This window comes from Elephantulus edwardii, unplaced genomic scaffold (genome assembly GCF_000299155.1).
Source record: "Elephantulus edwardii isolate Elephantulus edwardi_28Jun2011 unplaced genomic scaffold, EleEdw1.0 scaffold00074, whole genome shotgun sequence".
NCBI lineage: Eukaryota > Metazoa > Chordata > Mammalia > Macroscelidea > Macroscelididae > Elephantulus > Elephantulus edwardii.
The window spans coordinates 5,778,898-5,803,977 of record NW_006399824.1 but is presented as its reverse complement, the minus strand read 5'-3'; the positions used below and the strand labels follow the sequence as shown (position 1 = coordinate 5,803,977).

General features: G+C 38.5%; 1 protein-coding gene across 1 annotated transcript in view; it reads left to right on the top strand.

Annotated features, from left to right (window-relative positions):
* MYPN (myopalladin) overlaps positions 1-25,080 on the top strand; it is a 143,129-nt gene that overhangs the window by 78,694 nt on the left and 39,355 nt on the right. Inside the window, exons 8-12 of the mRNA XM_006889014.1 lie at positions 37-60; positions 3,777-3,893; positions 5,657-6,029; positions 21,107-21,697; positions 22,256-22,391. Of these exons, the coding sequence (XP_006889076.1) occupies positions 37-60; positions 3,777-3,893; positions 5,657-6,029; positions 21,107-21,697; positions 22,256-22,391 (1,241 nt within the window). The remainder of the gene's footprint in view (positions 1-36; positions 61-3,776; positions 3,894-5,656; positions 6,030-21,106; positions 21,698-22,255; positions 22,392-25,080) is intronic.

The window sequence follows — 25,080 nt, the reverse complement described above, 5'->3', positions numbered from 1 at the left end:
GCTCAGTCTCTAACTCTTTCCCCTCTTCTCTTTCAGAACCTCGGTCCATGGCAGAACCAGGTAAAAGATCATTTCTATTTTAATTAGTAGTATGTATTCAGTAATGTGACAAATATATAAGAACAAATTGGAACTTTTCCTGTGTCAAAAACAGAAATAATAGTAAATGTTTCCAAACCACCTCTAGCTAATTATTAAAGTAAGGAAAAGGAAAGAGTTGAGCATGTGCCGATTTGGAATATATATTAGACTGTATCTGAACCACAACTTAAGAATTTCATTATTATTATTATTATTCTGTCTGCTAACAGTGATGGGAAAGACGTTTCAGAAGTAGACCCTGGGCATCCAAGTTCATATTTGGTTCTTGGAGACACATGATAAAGACCAGAAGTTACCTTTCCTCTTGCATTGTTTGTAGTCTTCTCTTAAAAATAATTTAGACATTTGATACCTCCATCTCAATTAGGCCTTTGACATTTTCATAAAAATTAGTTGTTTCAGTAAGCAAATAAAAAGTCATTTCAGACTCAACCAAAAGAGATCCTGGCTCAAAACAATCCAACTCCATGATTCCTAATATTTCACAGTTAGGGAATTCTTCCTTCTTTCTTAGAGAAACTAATACCCTTTAAAAACATCTCAATTTACTCCTTTTGAGCAGATAAAGTGTTACTGTTATTTCATTTGCTCTCATCAGCTCTGAATCTTGCCCTATCCTGAACCATTCTCACTGACACACCTAATTCCATTGTTCTAGTTATCATGTTAGTCTATCTCATCTGAGGCCTTTATCTCCCATATACCCTTCCAAGCATGATGTCCTTCTCCAAGGACTAGTTCCTCCTAGCCCTGTGCCCAAAATATGTGAGACAGAGCCTCAAAATCCTAGCCTACAGGGAGAAACTTGGCTTCACCCTCTTCAAGACAGACCTATTTGCTCTCTTGGTGGTCCATGGCAGGTTCAATTCTCTTCTCCAGCACCACAACCCAAAGGCATCAATTCTTCTTCTGTTATCCTTAGTCATTGTCCAGCTTTCTGATGCATAGCACCTGATTAGGCACACCTTAGTCTCCAGACTGACATCCTTGCTCCTCAGCACTCTGGAGAGGTTCCTAACAGCAGACTTCCACAGTACAATTCATCTTTTGATTTCCTGACTGCTGGTGCCAACAGTGTTGATTGTGGAGCTTAGAAAGTTGAAATTGTTAACAACTTCAATATCTTCTCCATCTATATCAAAGGGCAGCACGAGAAGACAAAGCAAAGTATTATAATGAAATATGCAAGGATCTGGAGTCAGAAAATCAAAAGGGCCAATCTTGCTCAGCTTTTCTTAAACTGAAGGAACTAAAGAAGAAATTCAAGCCTTGAGTTGTAATACTTAAAGATGCTATGACAGAATATTAAATGATCCAGAAAGCATTTAAAAAAAAAAAAGATATGAAGAGTATACAGAGTCATTGTACCAAAAAGAATTGACTTACACAGAAGACTTTCATGAAACAACATATGATCAAGAGGCAGTGGTGATGAAGAACGAAGTTCAAGCTGCTCTGAAGGAATTGGCAAAAAATAAGGCCCCAGAAAATGACAACATACCAAATGACATATTTCAATAAACAGATGCTGCTCTGGATGTGCTCACAAGGTTGTGCCAAGAAATTTGGAGGCCAACTACCTGGCCAACTGACTGGAAGAGGTCCATATTTTAGATAATAGTGTAGTGAGAGTTAATTTATCAGATAATTTTCTGAGATCAGGTTGCAGAAAGACAGAGCATTAATTCTTGGACAAGGCAACAAAGACAGCAGAATCCAAGGACTAAAAAAAATGACAGAAAGACACCAAAACTAAATTTTGCCTTTCAATTATTTCAAATTCTTCACACAACAAATAAAGATGTGACTTAACGTAGCAAAAGCCATAAGAAGTCAAAAACGTATCTTGTCACATAGCAATAATCAATAGCAGGATTGAGGTTAGTTAGCTTAGCAGTTCAGTGACTACCAGGAACTAAACTTTTGTCTTTTTCCTTCCCCCATTCTGACAATTTGAGAGTTATCTTTTTAGGATGGTTCTACTCATGAACCCAAGACTGCTGCCAGAGTTCCAACCCTCAAATGTAGATGACAATCCCCAAAGGCCAAAAAGAGAGAGAGAGAGCAAATAACACCAATTTTTTTCCCTTATAGACAGTAAGGAAAAGTTTCCCAGAAACTCACCAGCAGACTTTCTTTCACATTTCATTGATAAAAATTGTGTTTCATGTGCTACTGCTTAAAAACAATAGTTAATGATTGGTTTGCACCAATTACAGTTTACCATTTGAAGCCAACTCGTCTCAAGGAAAGTAGGCTATACTGTTGTTGTTGTAGAAGTAGGATACTATGAAAACAGAAGACAGAAGGTGAAGGGCTCAAGACTGTCTGCTAACTCCTGTCCAGTTTTGACAGGTTGTCTAGCTAATCCAATCTGTTCCCAGGAAGCCTTCCCTAAGAGAATACATTTTAGTAATTTTGTTTTTAATGCTAGGTATATTAACTGAGTAGATAAGGAGTTGGACTGTCAACCCAAAGGCAGGGAATTTGAATCAACTGACTGCTCTTTGGGAGAAAGAGGCACTCCTCCTCTCAAGTGACTTACAGCCTCTAAAAATCTGCCAGAGAGTCAGCTAGGAGGTGGTTTCAAAGCAACAGCAATGATTTAGTTTTCAGTTAGTTATATTACCTGACATCTGAGAGTTTATGCTACTGTCTTAGACCTCCTCTTCGATAGCTATTGAAAAATATGTAATTCTAATATTGTTAGACTTTGGTAGTATGGTTCTTTCCAGGAAATATCTATGTAATTATTGGCAGAACCTCATGCAGTGCATCATAATAATCAATAGAAGATTACTATCATATTACAAAAAGAGAGAAGCATTTCTCCTTTCCATCCAAATTTGCAAATTACTCTGTCAGTGGATTTTTTTTTTTTTGGCTTCTTTTCTAAAAGTACAATGCCAATCCCTCTGAAATGAAGTAAAATTTCAAATTGTGGATTTTTATTAAAATTGCCTGGCTGCAAAAGTTTCTCATGGAAATCCTGAAAAGGTTTAAAACTGTTTCATAGAGGCAGTCTTCTAGGTTGTATAACCCTGATGTGTCCAGTTGCCGTGCAGAGGTAACTTGTGGTCGCTGTGAAGCTGAACACTGTGACACTGATGTGTCAAATGAGATAACGGTTACCCATGGTGGACAGTGTTTGGTGGAGCTCCCCGGTTGAAACAAGCTTGAAAGCAGGAAGGGCATCCACTTCCATAAATAGCTTGCCTCCAGAAACCCTATGAACCTAGAGAAAGGATGAAAGTCATGCACGCAAGTGTAGCTATGAGTTGCCTATGACTCAACGGCACTTAACAGCAACAACAACAACATGATTTGATCACTGATTTGTTTTTTTGTGGGTTTTGTTTTTACACTATTCTGTTTCTGTCATCTAGACTCATGGAATAAAAAGAGAAGAAAATAATGGGAATATATTTTATGTCTTTTATTATATGATTACACAATCCACTTTTGATATAATTAGTCTGTTTGCTTAGAGTTATTGGGTCTATACCCTTTGACTTATTTCATCTACTAATCAATTGTTTTGGTTAATTATTTTTAAATAATTACTATAGTCAGCTTCTCATGTAGCTTTTGTTGAATCATCATTTGGTATCAGTATATTTCATCACTTCTCTCCATAATAAAGTCAGTAACCATTTTGTTTTACTGACATCTAGAGGAGATCTGTACTTTGGTCATTGCTGAAGTATTTGCAGAGGATTCTGGGTGCTTCACATGCACAGCAAGCAACAAATACGGCACCGTGTCAAGCATCGCACAACTAGATGTAAGAGGTAAGGGCTTGCTTAATGCCATAGCAGACTATGACAGTCCTGTGGCTATAGAGAGTTTGTGTAAACCTGGCTGTCCTAAAAAGAGTTAAATTATCAAAGAAAATAATCTTGAATTTCCGTTGTTACTAGCCTTTTTATATTGCATTTAGAATCACCACTATTATCCCCTCCACAATTATACCTGTTATTTTCTATTATACCATTTGCCGTTACCTGAAATCTGACTCTATAGGAGAGGGTGTACTGACCCTACACCTATTCTTTACTTATTGACTATCTTGTTATCCAATATTTTACACTTATGACAGTAGTTTAAAACTCTACTACCTGATTATTTTACACCTTAATGACACGTCTGGTTGTATGAGGCAGAAGCAATACTGACTATAATAGTTAAGTTTATGTAGTTGGGTCATAATTCTCATTGGTTTGGTAGTTATGTAATGATATACTCTGGTAAGTATATAATGATGTAATTTAACAATTAATTAATGATGTGTTTTAGTATTTATGTAATGATGTGGTCATCTTCCGCTTTGTGATCTGATATAATAATCCTCTATTTTTTGTGTAGTGCCAAGCAAATTTTTATATAACAACTTGCTTGGTCTTTGAAACTTAACCACATTACTAAGCGTGGAGTAGGTTTATAAAGTTTCCAAGACTGTGATCTTTATGGAGCGGTGGTGGCTCAGCCTATAAAGAGTTGTGTTAGAACCCCAAAGGTCACACCTTTTTGGAAATTGGAATATACCAGCCACTCTGCAGGATAAAGGTGGGAAATCTCCTCAACTGTGATTTATAACCTTGGAAATCCAACAGAGGATCTGACTAGATTGACAACATGTTTTGAGAATGTTTATGAATTTCTGCTGAGGCAAAGCTGGCATGTTTTCATCACTTGGACTAGCAGCCAAGTGCTTAATGTCTGTACCACCAGAGCATCTTTATACTCCCTAAACCCCAGAACTCCTTAGTTACACATAAACTTCCACAATCCCTCCCAAAACAGTACCTAGACGTTCATTTCAGCGTTTTTTGGTCTATTTGTTTTGGTTTTTAACTTTCTGAATTTTTTTTTATTTCAAGCTACTTTTTATTAAAAAAGAACATTTCATTTGATTTTTCTAGTGGTTTTAACACAAAGCTATTTTTTCCCATATTCAGATTGGTATTCAGAAATAGGTATCCATTCTATGAAATATATCATGTTAATTATAGCAAATATTTCTCTTTTTTTTAGAATGGTTCCTAATAAGATATTTCATCTTTCTGTCTTGTATTGAATAAGAGATTTAGCTAATCTAATTTTTTTAAGTTTGATTTTTTATTATTATTCATTTTAATGAAAATGTACAGAGACTTTGGATTTCCGTTCATTCATTCTTGCACTTTTCTTCCTGTCCAGCCCTCCCTCCCAGTTCCCTCTTCTTTTTGAAAAGTAAAATTTTCATTTTTTAATGGCTAGATTACGTTCTCAGATTTTGAGAAACATTTTCCTATCTGATACTTTCCTGTTTGTATCCAAGCCTGACTCCAGTGTTACGATATTATTTTATAAAATACATTGTAAAAAAAAAAAGGTCCATTATATGCAACAAAATATTATATAAATAAAGGACTGTATAAAACACAATGTATATGCACCAAATATAAGGATTATGAAAAATAAAAATTTTTATTAAAAAAACAAAAAAGAGTTACTCTCCTGTTTTAGCCTTTCAGGTAGGGTTAACAGCTCAGGCCTGTGATTGTCCTTGCAGGAAACGAAGACGCCAGCAGTAATGGGTCTCTTCATTCAGCCACCTCTACCAACAACCTGACTGTCATTGAGCAACAGCCATCCCCACCCAACCCAGAGCCCACTTCTGTGGAACAACCCCCGAAACCCAAACTGGAAGGTGTTCTGGTGAACCACAATGAGCCCCGATCTAGCTCAAGGATTGGCCTCCGTGTGCACTTTAATCTGCCTGAAGATGACAAAGGGAGCGAAGCATCTTCCGAGAGCGGAATGCTCACTGCCAACCAGGCCAGGCCTAATTCTTTCCCCGAGAGGTTCAATGGACAGACAGCAAAAGTCTCTGAGCCTTCTTCACCTATTAAAGAGCCCCCTCCAGTCCTGGCTAAACCCAAACTGTAAGTAAAAAAAATTAGAAGGGATAACAAGAGGCCCCTGTAAGCTTCTTTTCAGTCTGCCCTTCTTACAAATGATGGATCTTGCATGGGGGGTGAGGTCAAAGCAGAGGGGTGAGGATGAGCAGGAGAGTAATCATAAGGTCGCATAATTTCATGGGTAGAGGGAGGGATGGGAAAGGAAAAAGGAAAGATCCAGTGTGAAAACCGATGTATACAAACTTTGTAAGGAAACCATAATAAAAGAAAAAATGTATTTTAAAAAAATGAAAAAGATAACTTGTTTTAGTAGTACCAGAAAATGTCTTTATACTCCAGGACTATCAATGATTTACTATGATCCTCCAGTGAATTTAGGAAAACCTCATATTCTCTAACAGCAATGGACTTTAGCTCTTAACTAAATATCTTAATTCATAAAAAAAATTAAATTTGTGCATCTTGAGCATTAAATGCTTTGCACATATTCTTAGATCCGTGTAATTGTATTCTCACTATTATTAGTCTTATTAATATTCTACCTCTTAACAATACGACTCCTAAATCAGCTCAGAGACATCTGTTTAACACAAGACATTTATTCTCTTCTTCTTAAGTCTGTTTCTTTGTCTCATAATGCCGATAGGCTATAGTTTTATCGTTGTCTTTCCCATTTCTGCTTTACCTCATGATCTTTTAGTCATTATGAAAAAACCCATCTGGTGCTTTTAAAGCAATTCCTTGTTATTGACATGCACACTATAGTAATATCAGTCACTCACTCACCACCGTCAAGTTGATTTCAACTCAGAGAGAGAGATCTTCCACCAAGTTTCCAAACCTGTAGACCATAATGTCTAAACAGATCAGAAGACTGTCCCTCTACTTTTCTCAGAGCCACTGCTGAATTCAAATAATGAAGCATGGGCAGTCTTCTGGTTGGCAGCACAGATACTCTAGTATCCTAGTGCTGTTCATGGCTTTTTAAATATATAAACATCATAGGGTGAAAGAAGTCATGATTTTTCAAACCCACTTTCTGAGCTTGATGTCTCATCGTAACATTTCTACAGCCTCCTCAGAGCCATATTATGTGTTTAATGTTCATGATACTGCTATGTTCTGTGCCATTCACACATCAAAACAATGTCCTTTATGTTTTAAATTACAAAACCTGTAATATCACCATTAAAATCCAAATCCATGTACCCCATCATGTGTTTCTCAAGGTTAACCATGCGATAGTCTTTGGAAGTAGTGTGTATTCCTTAATTTTATTTTTATTTGATCTTTATATTACCAGCGCATATGGCAAAGTTCTGAGTTTCAAGTAAAATGTTAGGAGATATATCTCTTATCAAGTCACATCCAAAAACATCTCTGTCCTCTTCAAAGTGCTGTTGCTCACAAAAAAAAATAGGAACATACTTAAAAGTAGAAAGAGAGATTGGAAGTAATCTTGGTGATAAAGATAGAGACTAGAAACTAAACTCAGTCATGTCCTGTATGGAGAAAACTGCTAACAGGAGGTGGGCCTGCTGGCCTGTCACTCAGTCAATTTATTCCCTGACCACACAACCAGGCCTTCTACCTCAGTGTACCCTTGTTTTCTCTTTGCCTACCTGCCTGTCTCATTGTTCTTTCTTTGAAGACTCATCAATTCATTACTCACTCATTCTACATCAGGATCTGTGTCAAGTTCCTCTCATAAAAAAGAATGATTCTTAAAAAAAAAAATGCACTCAGTCCACTCTGTGCTGAGGATTTATGTTGGGAGAGAGGAGTCACATGGAACAAAACAGAAACTGTGAACAGAGGGGATGCATAATGTGTGTGAAAAGTAAGCGAAAGGAGATAGGTAACAAACAGCTCCTTAGGAAGTTCCTCATCGGTAGATCTTCCTCTTAGGTAGAGTCTGTATTGGATTATGAAATATGTCAGTTAAGATTAGTTTTAATTTCATACTACAGAACATCTAGATGAGCGCTACTTTGAACACAGAAGGATTTCTTTTCCTTCACAAAGGGATTAGATGGGGCTGTAATAGTGGCTTCCCAGTCTTATAAATAAGCACCTTTCAGTGTTCTGCTCTGCTACCCTCAGCACTGGCTTCTGCTCCAGGTCTCTTCATGTTCCAAGATGGCTACAGAGGTTCAGGTTTCACACTTGCCTTCCAGGCAGCAGTGATGCCAAATGGTCAGAAGCCCAGGCTACTGATGTTAGAACCTCTTTTAAGGCCCTTCTTAGTGGTCTCACTCAAAATATTCTGCATATTTCTCAACTAGAACTTAGTACCTGGCTACAAAGATGCCTAGAAGTGTGGTCTTAACCTAGATATATTGCCACCATGCATAAAATTGGGTTCCTTTACAAAAAGGAGAATTTAGTGACCAACCAATTTATAGTGCCTAGGAGGAGTGGCATCCACTTCCGTAATAGCTTGCCTCAGGAAACCCTATGAACCTGGAGAGAGGATGAGAGACACCCAAACGTTGAGGACTCTCCTTCATAGGGTCGCTATGAGTTACCTGTGACTCGATGGCACTTAATAACAACAACAAAACAAATACAAGAAGCTTCCAATGAATGTAAAAAGTCTTTCTGCTAAATTACTATATATGGCAATGCTCTTTAAGATTCAGTTCTCACCACTGAGTGTTGTCTAATTTTTTTTTGCTTGTATTACATGTTATCTTAATTGCATATGTTTGTTTGTATTCACATAGTTATAAATACATGCATATATACAACCCTCCTCCTGATCTCCACAGACACATCCTTCTCAAAACCACATATTTGAAACTTCCTTTTACTACTTATAAGCCCATTGGATTTAATGTTATATGTTTTACATTAAAATATTAATTCTCTGAATAATCTTGAGGATACCATTTTATGCTTATATTTTTAATGTTCTGTACACACAGTGGGAGAAGGATGGACAATCTCCTTCTGTGCGATTTACTGTCTCTGAAAACCCACTGGAGGGTCAGCTGTGGATCAGTTCCGACTCTATGGTACACAACAATGACAACATACAATACACACAGAAAATGGAAATAATACTCACAGATCTTAAACTACAACAGAAAAAAAAAGTCTGTGATGTTTAAACATTTTATCATCAAAGCCTATGTATTTCAGACTTTGGAATCTTAAATTTGACTAACAAATCACCTACAAGGATAATTCTTAATTTTAACGACATCCTAGAATTTTAAAAAATAATAAAACCGATGCCATAAAATCTATTCTGACTCTTGTTGTTGTTGTTGTTTTGTGCTGTCAAGTCGTTTGCAACTCATAGCGACCCTATGTACAACAGCCCTAAACCCTGCTCTGTACTGTGCCAATCTCATTGCCTCTGACACTCCCATCCCGATTACCCCAGTCACTGAATCAATCCACCTCATAGAGGGCCTTCCCCACCTGTGCTGTCCCTCCACCCTACCAAGCATGATGTCCCTCTCCAAGGAAAGGACCTGTCTCTCCTTACAACATGTCCAAAGTATGTCAGACGAAGCCCCAGAGTCCTTGCCTCCAAGGAGTAGCCTGGTTTAACCCTCTCCAGGATGAATCTATTTGTTTTCTTGGCAGTACATGGTACATTCAATACTCTTCTCCATCCAGCACCACAGCTCAAAGGCGTCAATTCTCCTTCTATCCTCCCTAGTCATTGTCCAACTCTCTGATGTGATTGCAAAGACCATGGCCTGTATCAGGCGCACCTTAGTCTCCAGAGAGACACCGTTGCTCTTGAGTACTTTAGAGAGGTCCCTAACCGCAGACTTTCCCATCACAATATGTTTGGGGTTTTTTTTATTTCCTGGCTGCTGGTGCCAAGAGTGTTGACCGTGGAGCCGAGCAAACTGAAGCTGTGAACAATCTCAATCTCTTCACCATACATCCTCATAGCAACCTATTTTTCTTGCTATGTTCTGTCAAATTGAAACCAACTCAGAGCTGACCCTCCAGCAGGTTTTCAGGAATTGGAATTGCATCGCAGATTACCCATCTTTCTCCTACAGTGCAGTTGGTGGCTTTGAATAGCGTGCCTTAGGGATGACAGTGCAATTTACCACTTGGCTACCAGAGTTCCTCTAGTGACCTATAGATCCTTTATGCTTATAAATCTTAGGACATTAGGATTAAAGAAAGATTCATTAATACACTACGTTATGCAGATGACACAACTTTTCTTGCAAAAAGTGAAGACTTGAAGCATTTAATGAAGAGAATCAGAGACTACAGCCTTCAGTATGGATTATACCTCAACATTAAGAAGACATAAATCCTCACCATTGCCCCTCAACATCATGATAGATGGAAAAAAGACTGAAACTGTCATCTATTTAATTTTGCTCAGATTCACAATCAACACTCATGGCAGCAGTAGTCAAGAAATCAAGATGTGTTGCATTGGGAAAATCTGATGCCTAAGTCTTTCCAAAATACGAAAGAATAGGATTATCTGTTTAAAGACTAAGGTGTGCCTGATGCAAGCCATGGCATTTTCAATTGTTTCCTATGCATCTGAAAGTTGAGTAATGAAGAATGACAAGAGTATCATTGAATGTACCATGTATTGCCAAGAAAACAAACAGATTCATCATAGAGAGGGTTAAACCAGGCTACTCCTTGGAGGCAAGGATTCTGGGGCTTCGTCTGACATACTTTGGACATGTTGTAAGGAGAGACAGGTCTTTGGAGAGGGACATCATGCTGGGTAGAGTAGAGGGACAGGGCAGGAGGGGAAGACCCTCTATGAGGTGGATTGATTCAGTGACTGGGGTAATCGGGATGGGTGTGTCAGAGGCAATGAGATTGGCACAGGATAGAACACGGTTTAGGGCTGTTGTACATAGGGTCGCTATGAGTCGCAAACAACTCGACGGCACATAACAACAACAACAATCAGTGTCTTTGAATTGTGTCAACAAAGAGTACCAGTTAAATAGGAAGGGCAACCAGAGTAATCCTTAGAGGCAAGGATAGTGAAACATTGTCTCAAATCCTTTGTGCATGTTGTCAGGAGGGGCCAGTTCTTGGAAAAAGACATACTTATGTGGAGAGACAGAGAAAGAGAGGAAGATCTGCAACAAAATGGATGAGCACAGTAGCTGCAACAAGGAGATAGTAAAGAGACACAGGATAAGAAAAAGCTCCTAGCTGTTGATCCTAGGATCAATATGAGTTGTAAAGGACTGAGCAGCAGCTAACAACAACAACAACAACAGAAATCTTGTTAAAGTGTAGATTCTGATTCAGTTTATCTTGGATAGAAAGACAATTTTCAGCAAAGGATCAAACCAGAAGTGATCATGTTCAAGAACCTGGACTTGTTTCATCTTGACAACTGGAATTCTCAGGAAACAAGAAACATTCTTAAGATCCTGAAACTCTGCTTTTCATTCTTACAAATCTTGAAATGTCTTTTTGTACTTCAAGTATTTAACAATGTAAGAGTCACCATTTGTGTCAATCATTTTGTTCGAAACTCTACAACGCTAGAAAAATAGAGTTTCAGTACCTAACTGAAAACTTCATAGGCAGTTAGAAGAACAGTAAAGTTTTGTTTTTCACTAAAACATTTATCATACAATTATTAAAAATCATTGCTGTTATGTGTCATTAAGCCACCTGAGATTGATAGCAACCTATGTATGTTAGCTCTGAACCCTGCCCTATCTTGAGCCAGTTTCATTGTTTCTGACACACCTATCCCAATTTCCCCACTGAGTCAGTTTGTCTAATCCAGGATCTTTCTCTTTTGCACTGTCCCTCCACCCTCCCAAGCATGATGTCCTTCCCTGAGGACTGGTTCCTCCTTGCAACAAACCCAAAGTATATGAGATGGAGCTTGAAAATCTTTGCCTCCAAGGAGCAACTTGGTTTCATCTTCTCCAGGACTGACCTTTTTGTTCTCTTAACAGTCCATGGTATGTTCAATACTCTTCTCCATCACCACAACTCAAAGGGATCAATTCTTCTATCATCCTTAGTCATTATCTAGCTCTCAGATGCATAACAAGTAATTGTGAAGATCACGGCTTGAATTAGGCACACCTTGGTCTCTAGACTGACATCATTGCTCTTTAATACTCTGGATAGGTCCCTGACAGTTGATTTTCCCAGGACAATTTGCCTTTTGATTTCCTGACTGCTGGGACAAAGAGTGTTTGTGGAACCAAGCAAGCTGAAATTGTTAACTATCTCAATCTCTTCCCTGCCTATCATGATGCTGCCAATTGGCCCAGTGGTGAAATATTTTGGTTTTACTTGTACTTTGACTAGTGTATCAGAACATAAATTATATGAAAAAAATCATAACCACTTACACATTTTCTGACCTACTTTGACTGAAGTAATTTACAGTGTCAGCAGCAATATTTGTATAAGGAATTAATTAAATTTCTTACTTTGTGTGTAAGTGAATACTATCCTTACCTCTTTACAGTGATTTTTTTTTAAAAAGGGAGAGGATGCTTTGCTTACAAATAAATTTTATTTATTCATGTTTTCTCTTCCATTTTCACAATGGTCTAGAGGCTAGCAAAGTTAAGAAACTACGCAAAGTCACACAGATAATAAAAGCAGGGCCAGAATTAGAACCTATACCTGTCTGCGGAGCTTATATTTTTTATCACATGGCTAAGTGATGGCAAAAAGGCAGATGTTTTAATGTAACCTGAAAGAACTGACACTGCTTCAGAAGAATAACTTAAGTGTTAAACCTAATTTGATAAATCCCTGTAGCAAAAAGAATAAACAGACAGTGAGCAATTGTGTTTCTAGCCATTTATGACAGGTTGCTACTATTAATTAGAGAGGTTGCTGGTGTGCTTTGTAATTAATCCTCCTTTCTCTTATCCTTTTTGTTGTATTTTGTCCTTTTATTTGTAAAAATTAAGTCAGTTTTACATGTTATTTGCAAATAAATTTGTGCTGGATATTTATATGCTCTGTTAGCTCTTAGAACCCTTGATAGTTCTTATCATCTCGGGCATTTTTGTGTCTCCTGTAGCACCTTGCAAAGTAAACACATAGCGAGTCCATAAAAGGTCATTGAACAAAATAATTAGCATTTTGCCTTGACAGAATGTATAAACTAATCCCAATAGTTGTTTTAAGTCTTCTCTGAAACAGGATAGAGTTTACAGAAATAAAATAAAATTTGGCCAAACAAAAAGATAAATTCTTCCAGAGCTTTAGATAGGCAGAGCAATTTGACTGTGTCTTATAGGTCTTTTCATTTCAGGACTATGGCTCTCTATAAGCCAGGATACACCATTGAATATGAAGGACTCACATGTCATTCAAAGCCTCACTTAAAAGAAAATTTTGGTTTTTAACATTTGTTCAGTGAGAGCTGAAAAAAGTAAGAATCACTCAGTAGTGTCTGTCTATCTATCTAGTTATTTATTTCTCTATTTATTTTTGTTGTTGTTATGTGTGACTCAGCGATAACAGCCCTAAATCCTGCTCTACCCTGTGCCAATTTTATTGTCTCTGACATGCCCACCCCCATTACCCTGTCACTGAATCAATCCATTTCATTGAGGATCTTCCTCTCCTGCGCTGTCCCTCCACCCTCCCAAGCATGATGTCCCTCTCCAAGGACTGGTCCCTCCTTGGCAACATGTCCAAAGTATGCCAGACAAAGCTTCAGAATCCTTACCTCTAAGGAGTAGCCTGGTTAACCCTCTCCAGGACAAACTTGTTTGATTTTCTTAGCAGTCCATGGTATGTTCAATACTCTTCTCCAACACTACAGGTTGCTGCTGGTGCCAAGAGTGTTGATTGTGGAGCCATGCAAAATAAAGCTGTTAACAATCTCAATCTCTTGACCATCCATCATGATGCTGTCAACAGGCCCAGAAAATCTTTGTTTTCTTGATGTTGCACTTCAATGCATATTGAAGGCTGCTGTTCTTGACAATCTGCAGCAAGCGCTTCAGGTCCCCCTCAGTTCAGCAAGCAGGGTTACTAATTTTTCACACCCTTTTTCCTTTCTTTTTTTTATCTAGAATTATATTTTATTCATTTTCATAAACATTTACAGAGATTTTGGGTTTCCATTCATTCACCGCTGCACCATTCTCTCTACCCTCCTCCCAATTTGTTCTTGTCCAAATGCCACAGCGCTTGTCAAAGCCAGTTCTGACTAATCTTCTTTGTCAGTGTGTCCTTTGCCATTCCCTATCACTCCTCCCTGAGAGAGACTTCACCCCGAGTCATAAGGAAAAGGGGATGGCGTATTCTCTTAGCTACTTCCTGCTGAAAAGGGACGCTGTGGGTTTCAGGGTGAAGATCTTCTCTCACTACTCTAAAGGGCCCCTTTGGTTATAGGAAACACATATGGAGATTGATTTTGGAATTTAGATGCACTCTTATTGATTGTGCTTGGCCATTCATGTTCATATCCTTGAAGATGTATCATGGGGGTGTTGCAACCTAGAAGACACAAATTTGACTAACAAGTTATAAGTACATGAGTCAAAAATTATGGAAAAGTAAAAGAAAAGATTCTTTCATTGTTCCACAAACCCCCCCCCAGGCCCCCTCCACCATGCAGCCCTCGCTCTAGACTCCTGTGATGACAGAAACACCCAGTTATATATCTCTTTTAAACAGTTCCCTCCCTCCTCCGCCTCAGTGCAGTATACATTATTGAACCCATCTTACTCAGTCTCTCCCCAACCCCAAGGACAGTCCCATTCTACAACAGTGGCATCATGTAATATTTGTCCCTTTGCAACTGGGATATTTCACTCAGCATAATGTTCTCCAGAGTCAACCATTTTGAATAATATTGCATGAGTCCCTTTTTTCCTTTCTATACCCACAATAAAACATTTCTGCAACATCAACAAATTAAAATTTACCCCAGTTTAAATTCAACTATGTCTTGAAGACCATAGAGTGCTATATTTTTTGGTATAGCAGCACAGAAAGTGGCCCCCCAGATATGAGATCCATTAAAAATTTAAAAAGGAAACATCAGCAGGAACAAAATTAACTATATGTGTTTTTCTAATGAAAATCTAACATTAATTTATACTTCTCGTGATCTTTCATCTACATTGAAATGAAAAAGATTGGTTAATTTTTTTTATGTTATTTTGTTAATTTTGTTTGTTTACTTCTAAAAAGGGAAGAGGGAGCTTGCTGTGCTTAGTGGCTAAATCTCCTAAATTCTCAGCTGAACTCAAGACAAGCAGTTTGTATGGATAAGCAGAGCCTTGCACAGTATGTAGATTTCAAAAATAGTAACTATAAAACAATAATAGGAATGACAATAAATTGCAGGTAGGGACCTCTCCAGATTTTTTAGGAGTAATGATGTCAGTTTGAGGACTAAGGTGTGTCTGATTTAGGCTATGGTCTTTCTGATCACTTGCTATCCATCTGAGAACTGGAAAATTAATAAGGATGACAAGAAAATAATTGATGCCTTTGAACTGTGGTGTTGGAGAAGAGGACTGAATATCTCATAGCCTGCCAAAGGAAAAACAAGTATGTCTTGGAGAGGGTGCAGCCAGAGTGCTTTTTGGAGACAAGGATAATGAAGTTTCACCTCACATACTTCAAGCATGTTGGTACGAGGGGCTCTTCCTTGGAGAGGGACATAATCCTGGGAAAGGTAGAAGGTCAGCAAAGGAGAGGAAGACCCTTAACCAAGTGGACTGACACAGTGACTGCAACAATGGTCTCTAGTTTTTCAGAAAGTGTGAGGATGGCACAGGATAGGACTGGTTCAGATCTGTTGTTCATAGAATTGCTATGAATTGTACTAAACTTGACAACATCTAATAACATTGGGAATGAAAGTAAACTTTTATTCTTGAAGTTACTTTTTAATTTCACAATGAATTTAAAATATTAATGAACAAAAAAAAGGTCTTGAACTCTGGAGAACTTTCTGGTTCAAGTTTGTTGGTGGTGATATTCCCTTCCTGATGGTAGGGAAATATAAAATATTTAGATTTAGATATTTCTTATGTCAGAGCTCTGGTAGCATAGGAGTTGCACTGCCAACCCAAAAGCGAGTGAATCAAATGCACTAGCTACTCTGTGGAAGCCTCTGTTAGCCTCCTCCCATCCAATTTACAGCCTCTGAAAGCCCACTGAAGGGTCAGCTATGACTCAGTGCTGACTCAGTAGCACTTAACAGCAGCATATTCAGCACCCTTGGAAACAGCAGTGAAGAAATCAATGGATATGTTGCATTGGGGAAATCTGTTGTCAAAGTTCTCTTTGAAGTACTAAAGAGCAAAGATGTCAGTTTAAAGACTAAAGTATACCTGATGCAAGCACAGTATTTTCAAGTGTTTCCTATGCATTTGAAAGTTGAACAATGCTTAATCAGGAAAATTAAGAACTGATACCTTTGAATTGTGGTGTTGGAGACTGTGGGTATGACACCAGCCCATCATGTTGTTACTGTTGTTGTGTGTCGTTGAGTTGAAACCGACCCATATCTGACTCTCCAGCTGGTTCTTAGAGGCAGTAAATTACATGGGAGGAGATTGTCCATCCTTCTCTGGCAGAGCACCTGGTGCATTCAAACCACATACCTTTGGGATTGCAACACAACTTCTTACCACCAGGCCATCAGAGTTCCTTGGTGTTAGAGAAAGGTACTGGATAGACTGTGGACTGAAAACACACACACACACACACACAACAAACAAGCAAACAAAAACACCAACCAAAAATCCCAAACAAATCTGTCTTGGAGGAAATACAACTAGGGTGCTCCTTTGAAACAAAGATGGTGAAACTTTGACTCACATGCTTTCAGCATGTTGTCAAGAGAGGCCAGTTGTTGGGAAAAGACATCATACTTGGAAAGGTAGCAGGTCAGCAAAAGACGTCAGAGACTTAAGGCAAGTCATGCAGTACCTCTTTGACTCAGGTTCCCGTAAATGGAGAGATTGCTCCCAGCTTGATCTCTTTCTCCTTTTAGGAACAAGGAAAGTCCATGTCAGTGGTTCATAATTAGAGTGCCCACATAATTTATCATTCAAACAAGGACATATCTGAGAGTGAAGGCAAGTTCTACAAATAACTATGCCAGGGAAACAAGCATAAACTAGGACTGTCTTGAATGAATCTGAACATGTGGTCATTTTATCAATAAAGGTTTGTGGCTCGGAGATGAGGAGGGGTGCTAAGACTCTCAAATCTTTTTAAAGGTTTACATTCAAACCAGGCAGAGTGAGTAATAGTGCCCAGTCTCTTGAAAAAATTCTATTCCCTTCAGCTGCTCAGTGTCTTCTGTCCCAAAGATGAAATACTATTTGCTGGAGGAGCCAAGGTGGAGCTATGGGCTAAGCCTTGAACTGTTAACCCAAGGCTGATGGTTGGAACCACCCCATGGGTGAAAGATGTTCTCTGCTCCTGTAAAGACTCACCACCTTGGAAATCCTACGCAGCAGTTCTACTCTGTTCTAGAGTATCTCCAAAAGTTGGAGTCAATTAATTGACAGTGAATTAGGTCATGGAAATTTAGAGCACTGCCAATAAGAGGAACATTGTTTCTATTTCTTTTTAATTTTTCTAGTTTATGCAACTTACTTTGGACAAGTTGCAAGGAGGGACCAGTCCTTGGAGAGGGAAGTTATGCTTGGGGGGACAGCACAGGAGAGGAAGACCCTCAATGAGATGGATTGTTTCAGTGACTGGGGTAATGGGGGTAGGTATGTCAGAGACAATAAGATTGACACAGGATAGAGCAGGGTTTAGGGCTGTTGTACGTAGGGTCACTATGAGTCCCAGGCAAATCGACAGCACATAACAATAACAACAACAACAATTTATTCACATCGTAAGTGGAGCTGCTATGCTGCTCAATTACAAGGATTGAAGAAGGAAGTGTGAACAAGAGCCCCTCTTCCCCACTGCCAATGCCACTTTGTGTGTCTCAGAGTTGAGCTACTCCACAGGGTTGTCAATGGCTATACTCTTAGTGAAATAGATCACCAGGACTTCTGTGATTCCACTGATTGGATTCTAACAATCTTTTGAGTAGTAGCCAAATGCAAGCTATCTAGTTATAAAATTTAGAAAAATAGAGAGGAAAAGAAAATTTAACCATAGTCCCTGAACTCTAACTACTACTACACAAATGACTTTCCTTCCAATATTGTTTTTAACTATATATTCATATTTTTCTTTTTCTGATATTAATTCAGGACTGTTTTAGGAAGAACGGTTTAATAGTTTTTCATTCATTTTTGTTCATTTTTAAATTACTGAGTTGCATTTTAATAGCTTTGCAAGTACTTATATTTCTCTGATCTTTTTCATGGTCTCAGAATTATAGTAATCTAGTAACAAAAAGAAGACTAAATAAATATTACAGTGATGTATTGATGTATTAAAGATTAGCTTTCTCATTTTATTTCATATAATTGCCCAAATCTCTTTCAGACCAGAACCTAACATTTCTGATCTGGTCTTAGGGACCTATAGATTAATGACTGGCATATTTAATGGTGGAGAATTTATACTTACTGTGCCTCCCCTATCCAAGAGATAGTTCATTCATGTGTTTGGTTTCCATTAACAGCCTACAAATTGGACTCTATCTTCATAATATCTCTAAAATGGCTTCAGGAAATATGATCAGATTCTCTATGTTGACAAATTCAGCCAGTCTTACTCATTGTCTTCTTTCACCCTTTAAGCAACATTTGACATCCTTGCTCATTCTTTTCTTCTTGAAATGCATTCTTCTTTGGTTTCCATAACACTTCACTTTCCTGATTATGCTTTCTCAGTCTTCTTTGCTGGTTTCAGCTTCTTTATTCAACTTCAGAACACAGCCCAGAGTTTTCTCTATCCAAATTCTCCTCCTAACTGGTCACATTCAGTCCCATGGCATTACATGCCATTTACCAACTGATGATTCTCCCATTCATATCTTCTAAGTTTCCTACTAGACCCCATGGTCTACTTAACATATTCTTTTGGATGTCTTACAGACATTTTAACTTGGAATAGCCAAAACCACCAAAAAATTTCTAGTCCTTTTCCCTGACCAAAACGATATTTTTCTCATTCTCCTTCATTTCAAAGGTGACACTCAATAAACTTACTTGCTCAAGTCAAATCTCTAGGTTTCATTCTCAATCTCTCCTTTTTATTATCCTTTATACCCAATCTATCACCAATTCTGTTGATTCCCTTCTAAAAATATCTTCAATCAGTCCACTTCTCTCCATCTCTACTTTTGTCATTGCAATCTAGTCTTCCAGCATTTCCTACCTGGTCCAGTACGCTAACATACTAATCAGTATATTCATTTTCACTTTTGTCACATTGTATTGTCCAAAATAGTAATATATTTAAAATACAAGTTAGGACATTAAAAATATCCTTAAACTCCTCAAGCTGCTTCCTATACACTTAGAATAAATTAAAACTTTTTATCATAACCTGAAAGTCCTTTCAGGATCTACCTTTATCCAATAAACTACAGGGAAAAATATTTTCATTGTGCATTGCTAAGGATTGGTATCCTTGACATATAAAAAAAATTAAAAAATAAATAATAAAAGGGATAAACGTTCAGGGAAGGAAAATGGACAAATTATACATATAAGCAGTGTACAAAATAATAACCCAGCTGGTAGTAAAGGATAGCTTTGGTCCACAGGGACTTGTGCTATTAACCCAAAGGTAGTGCCTCTCTGGCAGTTCAAATCCACCAGCAGCAGGAAAAAGACATGCAGCCTCTTTCTGTGTGATTTAGAGGCTCTGAAAACCCTCTGCAGAGTCTCCATGAGTTGATTCTGATTCAATGGCCATGAGTTGAGTTTGAATTGACTTTTTTTTTCTATAATTATATTTTATTAATTTTCATAAACATTTACAGAGATTTTGGGTTTCCATTCATTCATTGTTGCACTATTGAATTGACTTTTAAATATATATAAGAAAACAAAACATATTCGATATCATTAGCAAGAGTGAAAGGTATAAGATAACAGATTTTTTTGTCACTGGATTAATAGCAAAATATTAAAGATCTAGTGATAAAATGCAAGTATGGAGAACTAAGAAGCTCTATATACTGTCTGTGAGAGAATAAACTTTCCAAAGGACAGTTTGATTAAATAATATATTATTTAATCCATTTATATACACTTATGGTGAAAGAAGAACCAGACAAGAATACAATGAATAGTTTACAACAAGGTTTTTAATTACAGCATTGTTTGGGAAAATTCAAAGCTCAACTAAATGCTCCACAATAAAGAATTGATATAGTATACCCATAGTATATTACTAAATACCATGAAAAATTATGATAGATCATGAACACTGTATTAGAATAGATGATGAGAAGGTCTATCTGAAATGATGGATGATCAAATACTATGTTTATTATGATTAACAATAAGGAACGGGACATGCACTACAAATTGGATAAGGTGTGGGAGAAGTTATTAAAAGTGTGGAAAATTTGAAAAATAAGAATAATGAAGTTGGATTCTTAGGAAAATATCCATATTATATTGTAAGATGAAAAAGGTTCTTTTCAAAGTCATATACAGAAAAATATTCATTTGTGTAAAGAAACAATATATCTAAGTATAGGCACATACATATGAAAAAGATCCGAAAACAGTTATATCCAAATAGAATCACATCCCTCTAAAAGATTCTTATTTTGAAAAATGCTTATACTTAAAAGGAGACGCCCCCCAGAAGAGGTTATATGAGGTTCATTTTCACCATTATTGAAGTTTACAGTAAACTGCTGAAGAATGACTTGCTATCTCGCTCAGTCACATTAGAAATCTGTTGTCAGGTGCTGTCAGTTGGCTTCCAATTTAATCACAGAGACCTTATAACCAAATGAGAAGCTGCCTAGTCCTGTACCATCTTCACAATCATTGCTATGTGTGAGCCCAATGTGGCAGCCCTGGTGTCCCCTTTTATCCATATTACCATCAATAAAACAGACTGGTAGAGCTGAGCTCTTGTCATGCTAATGATGTGTTTTTATCAGATAAAGTCTGTACATTTCAGAAAGATGATGCCAGTGGTAACAGATCTCCCTTCTCTCTCCCACTCTTGTTTGTGTGCAGTGATTCCAGTCAGCTACAACAGCTTCACAACCAAGTCCTATTGGAACAACAGCAATTGCAAAGTCCAACTGCCTCCTCTCCTAAGGAATTCCCTTTTAACATGAGTGTTTTGAACTCGACTGCTGCCCCGACAGTGACAATGTCCAGCAAGCTGGTGAAAGCTCCCTCATCACAGACGTTCAGCCTGGCCCGGCCAAAGCAGTTCTTCCCCTCCACGAATGTCACTGTAGCCAGCATGTCACCCTCGAGCTCCCCAGTGTTTACCCTGAGCAGCACACCTCAAGCCATTCAGAGGACAGTGAGCAAAGAAAGCCTCTTAGTTTCTCACCCCTCCATGCAAAACAAATCTCCAGCAGGGATTTCTACCCCAAGCGAGCCACCCCCTCCTGGTCCATCAGAACCAGCACAGCCTCCACTCACATTTTCCATCTCCAGTGGAAACCAGTTTCAACCCCACTGCGTGTCCCCAACTCCTGTCTCCCCCACCAGCCGGATCCAGAACCCAGTGGCTTTCCTCAGCTCTGTTCTGCCTTCTCTTCCTGCCATCCCACCCACCAATGCCATGGGGCTTCCCAAAAGTGCACCTTCTGTGTAAGTGTCATTGAGGCTTTTTGATGGGGGTGAAGGCAGTTGAGAGGGAATATTCAGAACTGATTGGTCTAGGATAGAAATTTCATTCAGTGCATTCCTAAATAATGTTATCTCCTGGACATAAAATGAGTAGTAAGTACCTTAGAACAAAAAGCATGATTGCTTTAAGTAATTGAATGAATATTGTTATTAGTTGTCATCCAATGAGCTCATGGCAACCTTATAGATAACAGATGAACACGTTCTCTAACCTTGCACCATCTTCATGATCTGTGTTAATAGGTTTGACTCCACATTGTGACTTTATGTCAATCCATCTTGTTGATGGTTTGTCTCTTTTTTACTGACCCTTTACTTGAACATAGAGATGTTGAAGTCACCTATAAAAATGGAATTTCTCTCTATAGTACTAAACTTTGGAACATAAGATGACCCACCTAGAAGTGTCTAATAAATCAGGTGTCTGGTTATCATTTCAACAACTCTGATTTCTAAGCCTTTATATTTATGACAACCAGTGCTTTTCATGAGTATATATCGTATTAATTTCTTTTATAGACCATCACAAGGACTGATGAGGAAAAATGCAAAAGCTCAATCAGTAAACAATGATCACATTCGGGAGGCTAAGAACGCAGTGATTCTAGACTTGGGGAAGAAAATTCATTTCAGTGATACCAGATCAAACCAGCAGGTAAGATTATTAGACTCAGATAACTTATTGATATCTTTTTTTAAAAAGTCTTATTTTATTATTTTGTGTGTGTACCTTCAAATCGGATGCGACTAGTACAGGAGGAGATTGCCCCTCCTTCTCCAGCAGAGCATCTGGTGGATTCAAACCATGTACCTCTGGGATTGCAGTTCAGCTTCTTGCCACTAGGCCATCAGAGCTCCCCTAGATAGCTTATTGATATCTTAATCAGATAGTTCATTGGTGTCTTAAGGAACAAAACTAGAGAAGCATGTGTAAATATATAGAGAGAGATGTTGTTGTTGTTGTTATGTGCCGTCGAGTCGTTTGCAACGTATAGTGACCCTATGTACAACAGCCCTAAACCCTGCTCTATCCTGTGCCAAACTCATTGCCTCCGACACACCCATCCCGATTACCCCAGTCACTGAATCAATCCACCTCATAAAGGGTCTTCCCCTCCTGCACTGTCCCTCCACTCTGCCCAGCATGATGTCCCTCTCCAAAGACCTGTCTCTTCTTACAACATGTCCAAAGTATGTCAGGTGAAGCCCCAGAATCCTTGCCTCCAAGGAGTAGCCTGGTTTAACCCTCTCTAGGATGAATCTATTTGTTTTCTTGGCAGTCCATGGTACAGTCAGTACTCTTCTCCAGCACCACAGCTCAAAGGTGTCAATTCTCCTTCTATCCTCACTAGTCATTGTCCAACTCTTTGATGCATAACAAGTGATTGCAAAAACCATGGCCTGTATCAGGCGGACCTTAGTCTCCAGAGAGACACCGTTGCTCTTGAGTACTTTAGAGAGGTCCCTAACAGCAGACTTTCCCATCACAATACGTTTGTTGACCGTGGAGCTGAGCAAACTGAAGCTGTGAACAATCTCAATCTCTTCACCATCCATCCTGATGCTACCGATTGATCCAGTGGTGAGAATTTTTGTCTTCTGGACATTGAGCCTCAGTCTATATTGAAGGCTGCAGTCCTTGACCCTCTGCAGTAAGTGCATGAAGTCCTCCTCAGTTTCAGCAAGCAGGGTTGTGTCATCTGCATAACGCAGATTGTTGATAGATCATCCACCAATCCTAACGCCACGCTTCTCCTCATAGAGCCCAGCTTCTCGGATAATCTGCTCTGCATACATGTTGAAAAGGTATGGAGACAGGAAACATCCCTGGCATACACCCTTCCCAATTTTGAACCATGCAGTGTTGCCCTACTCTGTTCTGACTACTGCCTCTTGGTCCAAGTATAGGTTTCGCATTAGCACGATTAAATGTTCTGGGATTCCCATTCTTCTTAGAGTCAGCCACAGTTTGTTATGATCCATGCAGTCAAATGCCTTTGCATAATCAATGAAACACAGATAGACATTCTTCTGGTATTCTCTGCTTTCAGCTAAGATCCATCTAACATCAGCAACAATATCCCTAGTACAACAACCCCTTCTAAACCCAGCCTGGACTTCTACTTAAATAACTCACAGAATTGTAGGGGCCTGGTGAGTGCCAAAACTGTGGTTCATGCAATAGATTAGTGCCCTCTGCTGGCTCACATAGTTTCAGAGGTGGCACATCTAAAATCTGCAGGCCAGAAAACAGGCTAGAGGCCTCTACTAGCTCGCATCACAAGCAGTCAGATAAAGGCTTTAGAGAAAGCAAGAGAACTTTGCCAGGACATCCATTTATATCTTGGTTGCAGGCCACACCTCCTAGGAAACTCTTCTTGCATCTGATCGGTTGTTCACATCAGATCACAAAATGAGATGCGATTGCATGGTATCTGCCAAACTACTAAGAATCCAAGCATAGCTAAACTAAATTGTATCATAGCCATCATAATTGATGATTTTATTCATCAGACCTCCAGTGAGGTATAGAATTGTGTCCAACTATTAAATATAAAGATGACTTCATCTCAATGAGATTCATGTCAGTGTGGAAAAATGTAACACTGATTCTGTATGAGTCATGAGACTTTATCCACATCAATGTGCAGTTCTTGACAATTGTTAGTATGTGCTGTCGAATCAGCTACAATTCATAATGACCCAATGAACAACAGATCAAAACCTTAATCTGTCTGTGCCATCCTCACAGTCTCTACCATGTCCAACCAAACCCATTGTTGCAGTCACAGTGTCAATTCAAGTTGTTGAGGATCTTCTTCTCATTCACTGACTCTCTGTCCAAGTATGATTTACCATCCCCGCCATGGGCTCACACCTCCTGACAACATGCCCAAGTTAAATGCTATTTCTCTATCTTTCTCTCTAAAAAGCATCCTGTTTGTACTTTCTCCAAGACAAATTTGCTTGTTGTTTGAGAAGTCAGATTTGTTTGTTCTTTTGGAATTCTATAGTATATTCACAGGAGAAAGATGAGTAGTCTCCTTCCATGTAATTAATGACCTCTGTAAACCAGGTGGAGGGTCAGCTATGGGTTGGTTCCAAATCGATTACACAACAGAGTGTATTCAGTGCTTTTTGCCAACACAATTCACAGGCATCCATTCTTCTTCATTCTTCCTTAGTCATTTTCCATATTTCACATGTATATGAAGTAACTGAAAATACCATGGCTTGGGTCAAGCACACTTCAATCTTTAAAATGACATCCTGGCACCAGTGGTTAATTCCATTTGTTTACAGATGAAAGTGTTTGCCTAGAAGAGTAAAATTAAATAAGGAGG